The sequence below is a fragment of the Heliconius melpomene genome, chromosome 1, assembly GCF_056956725.1.
Source record: "Heliconius melpomene rosina isolate 202511_hmr_F chromosome 1, ASM5695672v1, whole genome shotgun sequence".
Classification (NCBI taxonomy): Eukaryota; Metazoa; Arthropoda; class Insecta; order Lepidoptera; family Nymphalidae; genus Heliconius; species Heliconius melpomene.
The window spans coordinates 2,485,658-2,504,366 of NC_140389.1; the positions used below are offsets into that span (position 1 = coordinate 2,485,658).

An 18,709-nucleotide genomic window follows, 5' to 3' on the forward strand; every position below is an offset into this window, starting at 1 on the left:
ACGGCCACGACTAGCTTAGATGTTGTTTTATAACTTACAAACAATTAAATCAGAAACAAGTTGTAGGTTCATCTCAAATTTTAAAATTAAACAGCCTGTATTTTTACAATATAAATATAAAACAATTCTCAAATATATTTTTTTTATGATTAAACCAAAAATGTCGATTTGATAATAATATTTTGAAAGTTAGCACATATTTACTGTCTCTCTTTTATCTGTAAGATATGAATAGTAAACATGGCATCATCAGCAAACAATTATGTGTAAGTTTCTTAACAGTGCCTAATTTCGCATTTTATCATAGAATACATGTGGAAATAATTTCTTGAAGTAGCTGAAGTAACAAAAAAATAGTAAACATATTTATTCCCGCAAAGCAGGATAGACAGAGGAAGCCTAGTATTAAAACTTACCGCCTAATTTTCGAGACATCGAATGTTAAGTGACGGAGTTAAACACCTCGTTTTATCTTCTTATCAGAGTGAAAAATTAAACATAATCGATTCCCCCGAGCGAGAATCAAACCCAAAATCTATCGTTCTTGTTATTTTTACCTTCTATGATATTGTTCTTTACAAGCACGTTGTTATCAGAGCAAGTGTTGGCAGTTGCACACAACACGTACAGTCTATTTATCCGGTAAATACACACCTAGAACCTTGAACGTTATCACTTTTGAATTGACTATTTTCATGGCATTGGAATTAATATTAAACAAAATTTTTTTTATTTGTCACGCTGTGTTCCGCACACAGAGGGTAGAGGGAACCTAGTGACAAGACATTCCGTCCCCAATTTCTGGAGGCAGTCTTTTTTCAGTCAGCAAATTGTCAGAAATGGACCAAATTAAAATGGGACCACACGGGAAGCGCCATTAAAATCACCTATTCAAAACTTCTAAGGTAACTGTCATAAAAAACACAGTCCAATTGATAACCTTTTTTTTACAGAAATCGGTTAAAAATATATAATTTATTTTTTAAAATGTCAAAATTCGCCCCCACCATTTCTAACACAATGTAGGCCACACTCAATGAAGTAGAAACATTAGAAGATAACAGTAAGGACAGGTTTACGAAACATCCTTCGTATATTTTAGCACTTGTTTTAGCTAAGTGTTAGTTTAAATAGTACTTGCAAATCATTTTATTTGTGTATTTGGAAATGTTATTCTATGTCATATTTTGTTTATACATATAATAAGATTTGGCTTAGTGATTGATGGAGTATTTGGTTCGATTCCCGGGCAATTAAAATGACTATTTATTATAGATTTTATTTTAATTTGGCTATTTATATTAAAATTCTATCCCATGGAGCTAAAATATCTAATAATATTAATTTATTCAAAATAAATAAAAAGTCTGTCTATATTGCTTGTTTGCGACTGGAATACTGTATCAATTTTAATAAAATTCTAATAAAAAAAAGCTTAAACGCTCAGAAAAAGCTCCGTTTACATAATCTAATCTATTTAAGCGTTTAATATAATATTATTATTAATAATTTAAATATTAAGATGTAGCTCTATATTTATATTAATACTAGCGGCCCGCTCGCGGTTTCACCCGCGTGAACTATGTTATTATTAATTTCTGTCTCCATGACTACGTCCTAGTGACGTCTATGCAAAATTTGAGACTCCTAGCATTTGTAGTAACGAAGTTTCATACAAACTTTCGACCCCAATAACAACTCCTTAGAAGTCGAATATTGCAAATTCCCGGCTTAGCGAGCACCTACGTCCTATAAGTAACTCCTATGCAAAATTTGAGATTCCTAACACTTGTAGTTTCTGAGATTTCGTGATGAGTGAGTGACCTTTCGATTTTATATATATAGATTAAAAATAGAATTATCATATATCTATGTTAAGTTCAATACGCTAGTCTCAGAAACTACTGTTTTGAATTTAAGAATTAGTTTCGTGTTGGATAGTCTAAAGAAAGCAGAAGGTTATATATAGCCCATATTTCATCACATTGATCGCTTCGATTTATCTCAAAAAAAAATCTATCCCATTATATTTACGATAAGACTTAACTCGGATACTAAGAATGTGTCATGGCCTCATGTGTCATACAAAACTTTTAATTATTACCATTTAACAACGCGGACGAACCCAAATGCAAAAGCTTGATATAAATATATTGAAGCTAGTTTTAAATCTTTATGAGGTCAACGACTTAAATGCTGGTGTAGTATTTGTTATTTGGTATAATAAAATTATTTTACATATAAACGTGAAGAAATAAACCTAAAAATAGTACTAAATAATTTTCTAAGAAAAAGAATTTAATAATACCTAAAAAAATTAAATGCCAATAAAATAATATTATTTATATGATAGTATAATGTTTCACGCTGTACCCCGCGTATAGCAGGGTAAGCAGAGGGAACCTCGGCACCTATGTTAAGACACTCTATTCCCAATAAGACACTTTCGTGGTCTATTTTTCGCTGTGTTGATTGGCGGAACTCAACGCCGCGTTTTACCTGGTTATGCAAGGAAATGAAAATACTGAATATTTCATTATTTCGAGTGGAAATCGAACCCTCGCGTTTACTGTCGCATGCTTGTACCTCTGCACCACGACTGGCCCCTAATAATCATTGATTAATTATCAACCTTATCTTTACTTTTGATAATATTAAGAAAATATTTATCGAAACACAGTTATATCTTACCATTATAAGGCCATATATATAATTTTTTATTTAATAAAAAACTAAACGTGCTTTATACAACGTTACAAATCATCCGCGTGTATCGATTGATAGAGTACGGAAGTGTCGTGCTTTCCAATCAATTTAGATCTGGGTCGAGACGGTGGAAGAAAGATGACCATTACAAGTTTTGAAGTAATGTGGATTGTGGATATAACCTGTCATAGGATTGTGTGTAGGTGGTCGCGGATTCATTCCCGTCACGAATTGATATAAGTTAAATTTAATTACACTAGTAAGAAAGTTTCAAATTTTAGAGTTTTTTAAACTCCTACTTTTTTAAATTTAGGAAAACTATACTTTCCTATAATACCAGATAAAGTCTAGACATCTAGAGTATATAGTATATAGATGGAGAATTCATAATGAAAGTCAATGAAAGTTTATTATATACCTACAAATGTATTAATAATATTCAAGTATTTTATCTTACGGTTAGAAAGTGAGGGCTTGGTTTTAAATTGGTGCAATTATGTACATTAATTTATGGGTAGAACAAGTGGAAGTAAATAGATAAATATATTATACAGTTTAAGAAGAGTAATTTATTAAATTGATGACATTAACTTAGAAACAAAATACCCTGAGATGCATTTATAAAAACACAAAACAGTTCTCGTGAGGAAAAAACAGTTTTTACGGTACCTAAAGAATATAATGGGAACCTATTATTAAGACTTCGATGTCTGTTTGTCTGTCACCAGACTGTATCTTATCAACCGTGATAACAGGAAATTTTTTTAACAGATGATGTATTTCTGTTGCTGATATAACAGCAAATACTAAAAAACAAAATTAAATAAATATTTAAGGGGACTATAAGCAAACGTGTTTTTCTGCCGTTTTTATAAATAATGGTACGGAACTCTTCCTGTGTAATACTCCAACTAGCACTTGGACGGTTTTTTTAATGCACAAATATCCGCCACTCAACACGCAATGCCTCTAAAATTTGGCGGAAAATGGAGAACGCTGTTGTGAGCGGGATACAGCGTGAAGCTAAATGATAACACACTTATCACTTGACCTGTCCAAAAGAACTTTGCCATAATATCGTTTGCCTGAATAATCATTTTAAAAAAGTAAAAAACGTGGACATTTAATTTAGCAAGATGGATACAGACAGGTATTCGGTACTTGCGAGGAATTTCTTCGACGGGAAATGCAAATGTGTGTTCTTTTATTTTTATAAAAGAATAAAAATAAACGTCTGTTGAGCGCCTTTGAACGGGCACGAAACAATTCCTTTATATAATTTTTAAATAAGTTTCTTATGTTTCATTAAAATAAATAAATATTTCCTTGAAACAATAATAAAGTCAAGTTCCCAAAGCTATATTTTAGGTTTGAGAACATTGAGAACATTTAAATAGACGTATATATCAATAAATAAATATAGTTAACACTACTAACTAGTCTTCGCTTGCAATTTACTTATGTACCTCGACTTTACAACGTAAACGGAAAATTCCGTTTTATCCCGTTCTCGAAGAAATTTCGAGAAATCTTCTATCAGGGCTCTCTAAATTTTTAAGTCCAGTAGTTTCATCGACACGTTCTGTCATTCAATGAAGTTTTATGTATATTAATTAAAAACATCTGTTAAAATGAATTTGCAATAGATATACAAAAAAAAACTAAAAATCATCAAAACATTACCAAAATCCACTTCTCACAAATACAAAATAAAAAACTAAAAACTCCAAGACAGTCGCAGTCGTTACGTCGAAATGTAAACGGGGCTTGCCGCTCGCGTGCAAAATAAAAAAGCTAAGAGTCGTATCAACGTAATATAAACGCAGGTGGGGCTCAGCCGGTGGAACGGCATTCCTCGCTTGACCCACATAGCTATAACCCTTTATGGTAGCTTTTTTTTTTCATATAAATTTATGTAAACAAATACTAATTTGGTAAGTTTCAAATGTATGTACAGTTCTATTTATTTATGTTTTAAGAGAATATTCATGTGTCCTTTAATTTTTTTTTTCACCTTCACGCTGTATCCCGCATGTAGTAGGGTACGCAAAAGGAGCCTAGTGTTAGGACACTCCGATCCCCATTTTTCGACGAATTCTTGTGGCATTGCATATTGAGTGTCGCGCCTTGTCTCTTTACCAGGGCGAGGAAATCAAAATATTAAATATTTAATTTCTTTAAGTGGGAATCAAACCCACAACTTGTCGTGTTTACGCCTGGCCTCAGAAGGCTTCTTTCTTTTTTCCACCTAAACCTATAGTTATCACTTATCAAAGTATTAGACAATTAGATATATAAAAAGCTAAACATAGCGGCGTTAAGTTCCGTCACTCATGACGGGAAGTCTCAAAAAAATATTTAGCACAAGGTAAATTAATTTATAACATATTACATATTATAAATTTACCTTTCAAAAAATATTATAATATCTCAACAGAAAGATACCGTTAAAATATTAAGAATCTCCATTAAATAAATGCATATGCACCGTGTGACCTTTGACACGGTTAACGACTGATATTAATTTATTCAACAACCTGTTCTCTTTGAAAGTTTACTTCTGTGAGGTAAAAGTTTCGATTTACTTAACCTGTTCGGTACGAAGTTAAAAGAGGTTTTTTTTTAATTTCATACAATTTCTTTTTTCAGCTTCACGTTATATTCACATTATATAGGGAAACTAGTGACAAGACATTCCGTTCACCACTTTCTGTAGAATTTTGAGGTATTGCTTGTTGAATGCAAACGCTACAGCGTACGGAACAGCAGGAACTTAGTATGTTAATACTAGGTTCCCTCTGCCTATCCTGCTATATATCCGATATAGCCAAAAAAAAGACAGAAGAAATCTCTTAACACTTATGTAATAATAAATATTAAATAATTAATTATTAATTCTCTTATTATTAGTATTCAAGTCAAGTCCAGTCTTTATCCCTCGTATAAGGTAATTCACCTAAATATATCAATAACACCTTAGCTTTTCAAGATAATATATTTTTTACTTACCAATACTTTAAAACAATAGTAAAAACAAAACAATAATTGGTAATGCTAAAGCTTATTTAAAAGCTTCTTGTATGACGTCATTAACCTTCAAAAATTCCCAAGGTTCTTTAAATAATTGTGCCCTCGAGTTTATTGTTCGGGCAACATTGTTGTTGCATTCCTTAGTTTGTATTTTTTTACTTCATTTTTTGCAGTCATTAAGATAATGTTGGGAATATGTGGGATGCTTGTGGTGGAATAATTATATGTTTTGTTTTAATATTCTTTTTAATTTTATCCAATATATCTATATGACAAGAGAGAGAACCTAGTGCTACAGAGTACAGACACTACGTTATACAACTATAAATTGATTTGGGATATTTGAGAACGAAAGTTAGTATATCGTTAAGTAGCGTAACATAACACTGCGCTATGTCCTCCCAGAACATGGATAATGGGGGATTATAATGTGTGGGAGTGTGAATCAAACTCACACCCGTCGCGTTCTCAATTCCATGATTGGGCCCCTACCCTAGAACGGCCTCTTATAAAAGTTATATTTACAATATTTTATTTAGAAACGACACACTGGAGACAAATTTGAAAAACTGATGAAATCAAATGAAAATTCTCTATCCACGCTTATGTATATTTTTTGCTTAAACTAATTATATCGGTAATATATGAAAATAATTATTAAATTGAGTGACACAACAACAAACATGTCATTAAAACCAGACAGCGGTGAAAGTAAATTACACAATTATCAATAAAAAATTGAACATTATTTACACCGCTTAGTGGCACAACACTAAAGTGCCAAATTATCTTCCGCATTTGTATACATAATTTTTACGATTTCTTTAATATGTAATATTAATGAAAATGTATTTGCAATAAATTTTTACTTTTTATTACATTTTATTATATAATGTTATACAACTCATAGTTTATATCATTATTAATAATTAAAAATTCAATTACAAAAATAAAAAACGAAAAGCTATTGAAAGCATTATTATTTATTATTAATATGAATATTACCTTCCTATTTGGAAGAAATCTGTAGAAGATAGTCTTTACGATTTTTGAGTCTTGCAGAATTAATTATAATTATACATTTAATTAAAGCAAAAAAAATGCTAAGAATAAATTTTAGAAACGGCTACTATTATAGGCCAATTAAACATGTTAATGATAATAATTGATCTTATTTTCAGCTCCACGCTTTATGCAGCAGGGTACGTAAGGAGAGCCTAATGTTCAAACACCCCGTCGATTTCTTGAGGCATTGCTCACAGAGTGGTAGAACTCAACGACGCGCTTTGACTCCAGAGAAAAGAAATGAAGACCATTAGATATTTATTTTTCTGGAGTGGGAATCGAACCTACAACCTGTCGCGTTTACACGCTTTCGCCCCAGCGCCACAACTGGCCTCTATAATATTTGATGAAATCAAAAAAACTACTAACCCTACATCAGCAATCATAATCGAGATATGCACAAAATGCCTTTGATAAAATATTACAATATTTGTAGAGATACGAGTAGATAGATATTTAATGCATATTTACTTTATTTTCCAATAAATATAATTAAAATACTTACTTTGTCTATTCTTCAAGTTCCTGGGCGGTGGAACTGGTATACGTCGCTCCATAATTCACACAAAATTATTAAACAATAAATTAATCCTATCAAACACTCGCGTTACAATCGACTGATAAAATTAGCATAGACATTTCTATCGGATTTATATACGATAACTTATCGAATTCAGATTTTACGATTTTATGTTATCGTAAACGTCATATGTTTATCGATATCGAATGTCGATTATTATTGTTAGTAAACAATGTTTTGTATACTTCTGTATATAATCTGTTTAAAAGTAACGTAGGTACAAGAAACCACTATTTATCCTATGGTAAAATAACCAAAATTCAATATATATCTTCAATTGACTTTAGCTAGTAATTGATTTACAGTTTTAAAATAATATTTTCAATATGAATAATTAAAAAAAATATCAAAATTATAATAAAAGTATTTATAACAATTAACAACACTGTTACACACGATCCGTTGGCTTTACTAAAAGACCAGACTAGCTTGTTTTGTTGTATAGTAAGAGAGAGTTAGAGAGGTAATGGTAGAATTTGCATATTAAATAATAGACGCTGTCGTGGCCCAGTGGCACAAGGATATGACTGCAAATACGACGGTTGTGGATTCTATTCCTACACGGGGAAATGGAATATTTAATATTTTCTTATCTTGATATTAAGGTTTCTGTGACTAAGCTTAAATATGGAAAGGTAAAGAAAAATATATATAAAAGAAGCAATTTTTTCTCTAAAAAGTCTAGTCTAACTTTAGTTTAGCAATAACACTCAATTATTCACGTTTAAAGAAACCCGACCTGCGTCCGTAAATGGAAACAATTATTTCGCTTTTTATACTATCAAGGTGCGTGAGCTAGTAATTTTTAATGTACTTAGGTATTGTTTAACAATATGTGCAGTGCAAAAAACTTGGCAGCTGTACATTCTAATTTAAAATGACGTATATATGTATTAAATAACCTATTTTTTGAAAAAAAAAAACATTTCTTTGCGGCACAGTGTGTGCTATAAGGTTCTTTTTCCACTCGAGACAATTAATTATATTCTTTCCTCGCTCTGGTAACAAGACAATACGCGACGTCGAGTTCCGCCACTCAACACCTGACGTCACGAAAATTGGGTTTTCAGTACCATCTTGCTTTTCGTACTCGTTCGGGCTATACACAGCATGAAGCTAAAAACAATTAAAAAACTAAGTAAATATAAGAAACGCTTAATTATGATTTATTTTTACGTATATATTTATTTTACGAGGTGCACAGAGTAAAGCAATCGCTATTTTCATGTCTTATTTCCAATAATTTGTTTTTATGAGCATGTTAAAAAATTCCCACGAATGGCATTTACTTAACCCTCTAAACAATCTGTGCAGTCACGCGCGACCCAACAGTGCCGTTTTACAAACCAAAGCATGTAATATAATTATTATGAGCCCTATAAACGTTTTTAAGTTATACTTAGAAATTATTATACTTATATAAATTATTATAATTATTACATAAAATTTAACAATAAATTATTACATAAAATTGAACATTCTTACTTAACCTGCATCCTGCATTTGCCTCATCTGGGCATTAAGCTGGTGGTTAGGAGCTTCAAGACATTGATTGTATACGGCCATTGGCATAAACACATAACTAATTATATTTTAGCCAAATAATAGCATGACAGACTAAAAACAACGGCGGACTGCCATTTACATTTTTATTAAATTCATAATTTTGTTCTTATATGAAACCGGAAAGTTTAGAAGAACCGAATCTAGTCCATCACTTATATTTTTTTTAATCTATAGCAGTAAAGAATTCATTGATTCTCATTTTTTTGTGTCCTAGTAACGCAAATGCGCGCAAGTCGCAGACATTTCGTCTGTCTTTCATATTTATCGGTTAGTACCGAAACAAAAATTTTACATCCTAACTATATATATAAAACTTTTAATTTCAATATTATTGTATCTAATAATCATCACTTGCTAAATAAAAAGATGACGGCATCCTACCTCGAAACGCCATTCATTTCTTAAGAAAAAAAAAATTGTAACTATTTTAATTTATTTAAATACTAGCGACCCCCTTGCGGCTTCGCCCGCTTTTACTACTGGATTATTCATATAATGTATGTTTGCAAATCACTTAAGATAATGTGAAAATTAATTAAACCCTAATGCAACCCGCAGTTTCGTAGTTTCAATTAGGATTTTCCAATTGTTTTACTCAGCAAGGATTTTTTAGTAGGTATCGTAATTTTAAATCTGTGCTACTAATATTTTCAAGTACTTATTAAAATATATTTAAATGACTATTTTTAGATAGTTAAATGACTATTTTTAAACGGAAGAAATTATAAACAAAAGCCTTCCTACTAATAACTACTACAAAAAATATGAAACCAAATATATCGCGCTGAAATAATACATTCAACTCCAATTATCCAATACGTGCAAACGCATCTAAATCTTCGTTGCTATGCCTCTATAGCGGGCGGGTTTTTTTTTTCGAGCTTGTGGTTAATGCTGAAGAGAGTATTCTGTCCCTGATGAAAAGCAAGCACTACATGGCTGCCTGTGAGGAAAATTAAATAGAATGCATTGGCCGGGAATCGAACCCGGGCCGCCCGCGTGGCAGGCGAGCATTCTACCACGGAACCACCGATGACTGCTCATGACGCGCTTGTATAAGCAAAACGTCGCGGGGCGCGTTTCGCAGCAAGGATGTTTTGATATTGTAACAACTTCTAAAGTACTTATTAAAATGAAAAAACAGTAAAAGACAGTTTTGATCTACATTAAATGGCCAACGTAACTAATATACATATTTATATGCTGAGAGTAAGGGATAAGTGAAACTTGAGTCGGCACAGCTGATGAGTCAACGGCGTGATGTGTCAATAATTAAATGCGTTTTTCTCTAAAACTATTCGCAATTTCGAAATAGTGTAAAAAGCTAATTTTATCTTCGTTTAACGTAGAAAATTAATAAAGTATTTTAAAGGATAAGGATTAATACCATTATGGAAAAATATCCCTCACAATAAAAAATATATTGAAATTACTATTTTTAGACAGAAATATGATCACTACACGTTGTCCTTAAAAGATAAAAATATGCTCTCGCGGACTTTTTTGTAGATCTTATTAAGAGAAACAATACTCCAGTGCATTATTTTCATGTAGTACTTACCATTAAAGCAGCGCATGCGCGAAAGTGTCTCAATGGGTAGGACTTTAGACACATTTATCGTATTTATGTTAATTTACATAAGAATGTACAAATAATAAACTATATATAAACCTTCCCTGAGAAATACTCGACCTAATGGTGAAAACCGAATAAAAATCCGTTGGGTGGTTTAGAAGAAGAAGAGTTAGAAAGTTCAGACAGACACGAAAAGCGACTTTGTTTTATAAGATATAGGATTAATCATCACTATACAATGTACCTATACATGTAATATCCTGTACTTGTGTCTTATACATGTCAACATGTACAAATCAGTACAAAGCTGTCACAGACTAAAAAGAGCTCATCGCAATATTTAAAAAATATAGGTAGGTAATTTAAGGTTACATACGAATGAAAAATTTATAAATTTCATAACATTTATTTATAATATTAATTATTATTTGTGAGCAGATAAAATTGGTAAATTACTTCAATAGATTGCCTTTCAAATATGTAGATTTAATGTTTAGCTGTATAATGAATAGTCAATTAAATATTTATTGTTTTATTATTGATCTTAAATAACAGAGAATAAAATTATATTAATTTTATATAAAAACTTCCTTCAAAAATATAATTTGAAATTGAAATGAATCTTCGTCAAAGTGATTATTGTGATCTTTTAACCTCAAGGCCGCCATTTAAACCGGTTTAGCGATTTGTCGGCATTCCATTATGCTATATTATACCGAAATATTTCATTTGCAATAGAGAAACTTAGAATTATATGGATATTTACAATATTGTAATTGTAAATACTTCAATTATTTTTAATTTCACTATTTTCGTGCTATTTAAATACATCTAACCCAGCAACCAATTACTGTACAGTTTATAAAAGAAAAATGAACCATATATTAATTCATTATTACTATTTCTTTCGCGCTTTTAACTGTCACATTGTGCCACAGATCATAAAAGCGCAATGTTGTACACTATTCTGCCAACACATTGAATGCAACGAGTTTACATAACAAAAGAAGATATTGGAAAGTGAAAACATACTGTCGACGATATGCAACGGATAAGAGCTTCCTGTCATTGATCGATTGGAATGCATTAGAAGTTATTGATCACGTTATACGCTTGTCGTGAAAGTGGTTTTTAAAAAAACGAAAAATATCTATGTACTAACTATTAAAATTAACGAGTTTTTATGTAATTTGTTACGTACATTTTGATTATAGAAAAAGTATTTAATTAAATTCAAAATAAATAAAAAGTATATTACACGGCAGAATCTATTACTAGTCTTGGCCTTATTTTGACCTATCGTTTGATCGTTTGAATTGTTTGTATTGAAAATATTTCATTCACATTACTTCATGTGACATTTGAATCGACAGCCATCGTGTGAAAGGCGCAGTTTTGAATAAGTTTTAACTACGTAATACATTTTCTATATTATACACGCAGTATAATTTATCATAATCGTTTCACTGTTTTAACAGTTACAGGGAAACAAAGAAACGAATAGACATACAGACGTGCTAAAAACATAACTCTCCTTTTGGGTTTCGCCGCAATCGAGTAAAAAGATGACTGATTGTTCAGTTCACTTGACCGATAAAGCTGGAAATTATCTATTATGACGCAAGTTACTATTTTTGAAGAATAAAACCACGATGCCATGGACTTAAAATATACGCATGTACAATTTGTTTACATTTAAATATATAAAAGAATAATTAAAAGATATAACATTTATTTTAAGTAAATTAATGCTAGATCACGATCTGGTTATTACTGGCGACATCTTATTTAACCGGTTGTATAAAAAATATTCTACTTCCAATTCCAATGAAATGGCGAGCGGAAAATCAATTTGCTTTTTTTACTATATAGATAAGTCCACAGAAATTTTGCGGTTATTTATATGATCGTTAATCCAGGAAAGTGAAAATTTTATACCTTTTTTCTATGTACATTATTTATAAACATAGAAAAAAAGTATAAAATAAATTATTAATAGAATTATAACTAAAAGGATATGACGTGAGGATGAGACGTGTTACTATAATTCCTTAAATACCTTTATAAAAATGTAAATCTAAAAAAAATATCATATAGTAGGTATCTATTACAAACGACAATATAATAATAAATAATAAAAAAAATTACGTAGGTAAACAAACAGCTTAATAACCTAGAGCTCATTAATCGACAGCCAAGAAAAATGGATTCATAAAATACTTATTTTTTTTAATACAACAAATATCATACTACATTGATTTTGCTACTTTAATTTTTATTATAAAAAAATGGAATTGCTAAAAGTACATATCCTCAAGCAGGTTACTCATTAGACAAGTAAAAAAATATGTCAAATACAACTACGTTACAAATTATAATCCGTTTCGAGTTACTGTTAAATTATTCATTAGTCTCATCTTATGCTTAAATTTGTAGCACACGCTGTGTCTTGTGTCGTGTTAATTTAAACTTTATTACATTTAAAATAGAGTCTTTTTTTACATTTATTAAATATAAACAAGTTTTACTGTCTTTTGGATTCGTTTATTTATACAGTCTTACACTTGCCCAGAAGTGAGCTTAAATTGTACGTTGAAACTGTAAAACTTTTTTTACTCATAAAATCAGATAGTGAAAGGTGTAAAACCACTTTTAAGTGAATATGCGATGAATAATACAAAGAATATAACACAGTTTTTTTTATTTATATTTATTTTTAAACAAGAAATATTAAAAAATGTCAAAAATGAATGATGAATAGAAAAGAATCAAAATAATTATATTTTTATCCTGTATACGATAATCAAAATTATTAAGTTATATTTTTCATTTCAAAATAATAATATTATTCAAATAAAATATAATTATTCTTCATCGTATTTTTAAAATCTAAAAAGTAAAAATGATACTCGGTCACTAGCAAAGTGTTAATTATTATTTCCAACAACGCAAATAGAACTGTCATATGGTTGAGTGATTTCACGTGACTATTTAACAAATATATTATCTGTGTTAACTTGTTATGTACCTATTATTCATGACCTCCACCCTACCTCGATGAGAAAAGAAAATCTCTCTGTTTTTCACTTTACTGGTACTAAATGGTAATTGTACTTTATTCATTTATAAGCTTTGCTTCAGGTCGGATTTGAACGTATAACCTACGTTCACGTGTCAATTACGCCATAACGGCGTCTACCGTGGCGTTGCCAACAAAAACGCACTTTCGCTAGGCTTAAATTGGAAGTGAAATAAAAGAACTTAACATTTATTTTCGTTTTTTATTTAGTACCAGTCGAGTACTGATTGCATAGATATTTGGCTTAGATTATTTTAAAGTCAGCATTACATTAATTTTGCCATTTGACAAATAAAATCTTCGTTATATGTAAATATTAATTAAAATAGTAATAATAAAATAACACTAAAGTTTAATTTTAACAAGCATTAGGCAAGATTAAAACTATATTTCAACAATATTTTAAAAAAAGTTTATTTTTATAAGGAAAATTCAAATCTGCACTAATCATGTTATGTTAAACACGCTTAGCATAACTGCAGACACGTTTTTGAATCGTCAACTTCATACCAACGCAACCGGCTTAAAAGTTAACTTGAAAAGCTACTGAAAAGAGCCGTCAAGAACTTCAACAGTTGTTCATTTCAACATGATATTTAGAATTTAAATATTGAATACAATTCCTTCAAACGGGAATCGAACCCATAACACCCACCACGATTGGCCTCAACCAGCCAATTATCTAAATCCCTTATATCTTTATTCTACCACTAGACTTTACTTATTGCCCTTATTCTTACAGTTATTTAAAGTATCTTAATATCAAACTATTTCAAATTATTTCAAATAGCACCTCTCATGATAAACGCGCCGTTTCCTAGTCACGTATGATCGCATGTTTTGTTTGCGTAATACATAATGTGTGTATTCTCTTAGAGATCTTAAAAGGAAGTAGGTATATATGGTAGCTTTCATGACTTCCTTTTTAGACAAAGGCATTATAAATAAAAACTTTTTAGAGAAAGCTCAGCTGGTAAGGTTATATTACATATATATTGTCTATATTGTATTGTCTATGCTTTCTAATTGCTTTAAACCCACATTGGACATTTGCACGATAATACTTTTATGGCTCTGTAATGGTGGGAATTGGGAAAAGTGTATGAATTTTTTATAGTGCCCTTATGAATGTTAACATTGTTGTCATCTTTTAAAAGACGAACATAAGATTGTTATATATAGGCTATTTTTAGCTAAATTAGGTTTTTTTTCATTATTTACAACATTTTTTTTAACGTGAAGACGCGACTGGAGACGATTTATACTATTTAATGTAACAGTCCCTAAAAAATTTTTTTTTTTCACTTATTGGTTTACAAGACTAAATTTTTTTATTAAACCACTAAAGAATTTTACTTTTATAGCTATAATCTTAAATATGTCGACGTTCTTTATAAGTATATATAAACATATAAGTATAACCTACGGACAACCCTCCTCCAAGCGATGCGGCAAACCTTATCTTATCAGAAATCTAAATATCTTCAGCAATATAGAGCATGCTACGGCCACGAGTATGTGAGGCATTAACGAAGTAGGCTAATAGAGGTACCGCTATATATCATTGGCAATATTTGTTTTATATACATGTAAAAATCGGCAGAGGGAACCTAGTGTTATGACACTCCTTTCCCCATTTTCAGCCAAATACTGGAGGTATTGCGTGTTGAGTACCAAAATTCAATGCCGCGCTTTGCCTCGACCAGAACGAAGAAATGAAAATATAAATTTAAATAATATCGAAAAGATATGGAGGTGCGTGGGGAACGGGGTCGCCAACTTCCTACAATATGCGGTATATATGTGAAACCAAACATAACAAAATTATAAAAAACTGCATATTATATTTGTAAAATCTCTAAGGTAAAATTATTTTAAGTAAAGAAATTCGATTTTAGCTCTCAAATTTCACATGTCACTATGCCAAAGCAATTTTAATATGTAAATCTAATGATATATTTTTTATATTTCGATTGAGTAACGCAACCAGTAAAACGAGTTCCGCCTTTGGCGGGTACTTTTAAGTAATTGTAAAAGTTACTTCTACTTAATAGTTAATTATATATATTAAAATAATTTAAAAAACTAGCTTTTGCTTCGCCGTAGGTACATGAAAATACTTAGTTATTTTAGTTATGTATCAGCATAAGTGCCCGAGGTATCTCTGACCGCAGCAGGTACAGTCAAATGATTAACTTAAAGTAGTATAATAATATGATGTTATGTATACGTGTTATGTGTTATGTATACGATGATATATGTTTACGTTTTTATATATATTTTTTATGGTCTTAAGTTCGAATATGAGATTAATGATAATGTTTTTCTTAACATATTAATAGCAACAAAATATTACTTATAGTACAAAGTAAAATTTACTAATTAGAAAATATTACATTATTCATTTTGATAAAAAAAATTAAAATTCAAAACCATTAATTTTGAGTTTATGATGAAACCTAAGAGGTAATATTGGTTGGACAGTTGGACACGTTCCAACTACGCGAAGGCATCTCGAGATGGCACCACGTAATGCATCTAATATCTATAATATATAATTTTTCCTAAATTATTATTCTACGAGGAATCATTTAGAAAGTTTTCAGGCGCAAATAAGTATAGGCTAAAACCAATATGATATTTTGTTAATTGATTTCTCATTTTAAACTATACTTACATTTTCATAAACTTCTAATAAATTAAATATTTTGAACTGATTTTCATTTAACGAACGTAAAAACATAAAATATACACATAAATATAGCGCTGAATGTTTTTGATGTAGTTTGACGCTTATAAAATAGGAATAATTCTTAAAAATAATGTCCTTTACACGCTACTCACGTAATTCACATACCTACACACATCCCGATCTTAGATAGACAAAATGCAATAAAATACTAAATATTATTATGAAAACTAAAAATGCCAGTAATAAATGAACATTAGGCTTAAAAAAAATACAGATATGGTTTTCGAGGTCGTCCGTGGCACAGTAGCACACACTGTGACTGTACACGCGACAGTTGTGGGTTCAATACCCACTTGGAGGAATTAATTATTTGAATTATTTTACATTTTAATTTACTCGGTCTGGTAACCAGACATACTGCGATGTTGAGCCTCACCACTCAATAAGCAACATCTCGAAAATTGTGCGGAGAGTATTAACACTAGGTTTCTCCTTCCTACACTGTAAAAAAAGTATTTCTTTTGAAGTTTATTAAACACTAGCGGACGCGCGCAGCTTCGCTTACGTATTTAGGGGTGAATTCTAATAAACCATGAAACATGTGTTCAATGAAATATTTTTAAGAGTCTAAATTTCAAATTTTATAAAAATCGGTGGTGATTTAAGAATTTTTCCATACAAACTTTCAACCCCTTATTTGCACCCTTATGGAAAGAATTCTAGAAAACCATGAAACACGTGTTCAATTAAATACTTTTAAGAGTCTGAATTTCAAATTTTATAAGAATCGGTGCCGATTTAAAAAATTTTCCATACTAACTTTCAACCCCTGTTTCGCCCCTTTAGGGTTAAAATTTTCCAAAATCCCTTCTTAGTGGATGTCCAGATTACGAAAGTAAACATCTGTCCAAATTTCACGTTTCTACCATCAGCGGTTTTGGCCGTGCGTGCGTCTTACCTCAGTCAGTGAGGACAAGTCCTTTTATATATATAGATTTGTGGGTACTTCAATCAACCAGCGGTACGTTTCGATCAAAAACAGGTATAAAATAATAACAACAACATACCTTTACGAGATTTCCAATACCATTTTCTGAAATAATACGCGGCACCTATCAAAATGAACGCCGCAACGAAGGCACCGATCGCTGCGCCTGCTACGCTGCCTGCGCCGAAACATTCATCTTGAGCTTGTCCCAAAACACAAGGCAAAGCTACCGTCACTAGGATCAACCTCAAAATTACACCCATTTTCAATATTCACAATATAACATCACTATTATGGCACAAATGTTTAATATTTTATATATTTTTCACATTACTGTCAAAGCAAGTTTGGCGCGCTAACTATTTTTTTTTATTTATTTTTTAAACGAACCAAGGCGAAGGCGTGCGCCGCGTCAGCCAGCGCGGTCGACTGTGGCGTTACGTAGTTTACTTTTGAATAGACTGTGATTGTGGGACGTGTGTGGAAAACGTGTTTGGGATACGGTGATGGACGTTGCGGTGGATGTACCAGTAATATTTATTTTATTTATTTATTTGTATGTCACATATTACAACGCACAAACACTGGTAATGGCTGTAGATATTGTAGTTTTTTTTATGTTATTCATAAAGTATGCGAATATAAATGTAGTATTTACCTTCACGCCGTATCCCGCATATAGCAGGGTAGGCAGGGAGAATTTGAGAACTTAGTGTTAAGACACTTTGTTTCGACATTACGACACTTTTGTTCCCGATTTCTGGAGTTCTGTATTGAGTGGCGGAACTTAACTCCGTGCATTGTTTCGTCACGGAGCGAGGAAATTAAAAAATAAAAATATTTCTAGTGGGATGGGTATATTTTTATAGTGGGAATCGAACAACCTGTCGTATTTACAGTTTGACGCTCGTGCCCCTGCGACTGGAGAAATAATGACATTTATTACAATCGTACATGCTATAAACTCACATAATAGATGATTTTATAGCCACAGTGTTACTCATTTAAGTAATCAGTGAATCTAGTTATAAAAAAATGCTTAAATTTTTTTATACCACTATAATAAAATTTCATTCTCACTTTATGGAATGTCTGTAATGTATTCTTTTGTGTTATAACTTAATTTATAAAAAGATCAGTTAAAATTTGTAACTCTTAAATAATTTTAATACCTTTAATAATTTTTAACAGGAATTAGGAAGAGCATGACTAAAATTTTACATCATCTGAAGCTAAAATAAGCTTTTTTTTCTATTTCCGCACTCTTTGTCTTTTGCGGGGCCAAGTTTTGTCTACGGCTTCGCCTTTCCGTAACGACCATGGCCGTATACTGTCTGAATAAACACAAGCCTAACATCGTGATTTATTGCTCACAACACTATCGAATAGATTTTTTTATGGACGTTGGATAAGATAGTTTTTGTGAT

At 31.0% G+C, this 18,709-nt stretch overlaps 1 protein-coding gene across 2 annotated transcripts in view; it reads right to left on the reverse strand.

Moving 5' to 3' along the window:
• LOC146540942 (uncharacterized) overlaps positions 1-17,715 on the reverse strand; it is a 54,793-nt gene extending 37,078 nt beyond the window's left edge. Inside the window, exon 1 of one of the 2 annotated variants that reach the window (XM_085194837.1) lies at positions 17,362-17,715. In XM_085194837.1, coding sequence (XP_085050963.1) covers positions 17,362-17,545 — 184 coding nt within the window. In that variant the 5' untranslated portion in view covers positions 17,546-17,715. Of the gene's footprint in view, positions 1-7,306; positions 7,451-17,361 lie in introns of those variants that run through there. The other variant, XM_085194906.1, reaches the window with a different exon arrangement.
• Between the last annotated feature and the right edge of the window lie 994 nt (positions 17,716-18,709).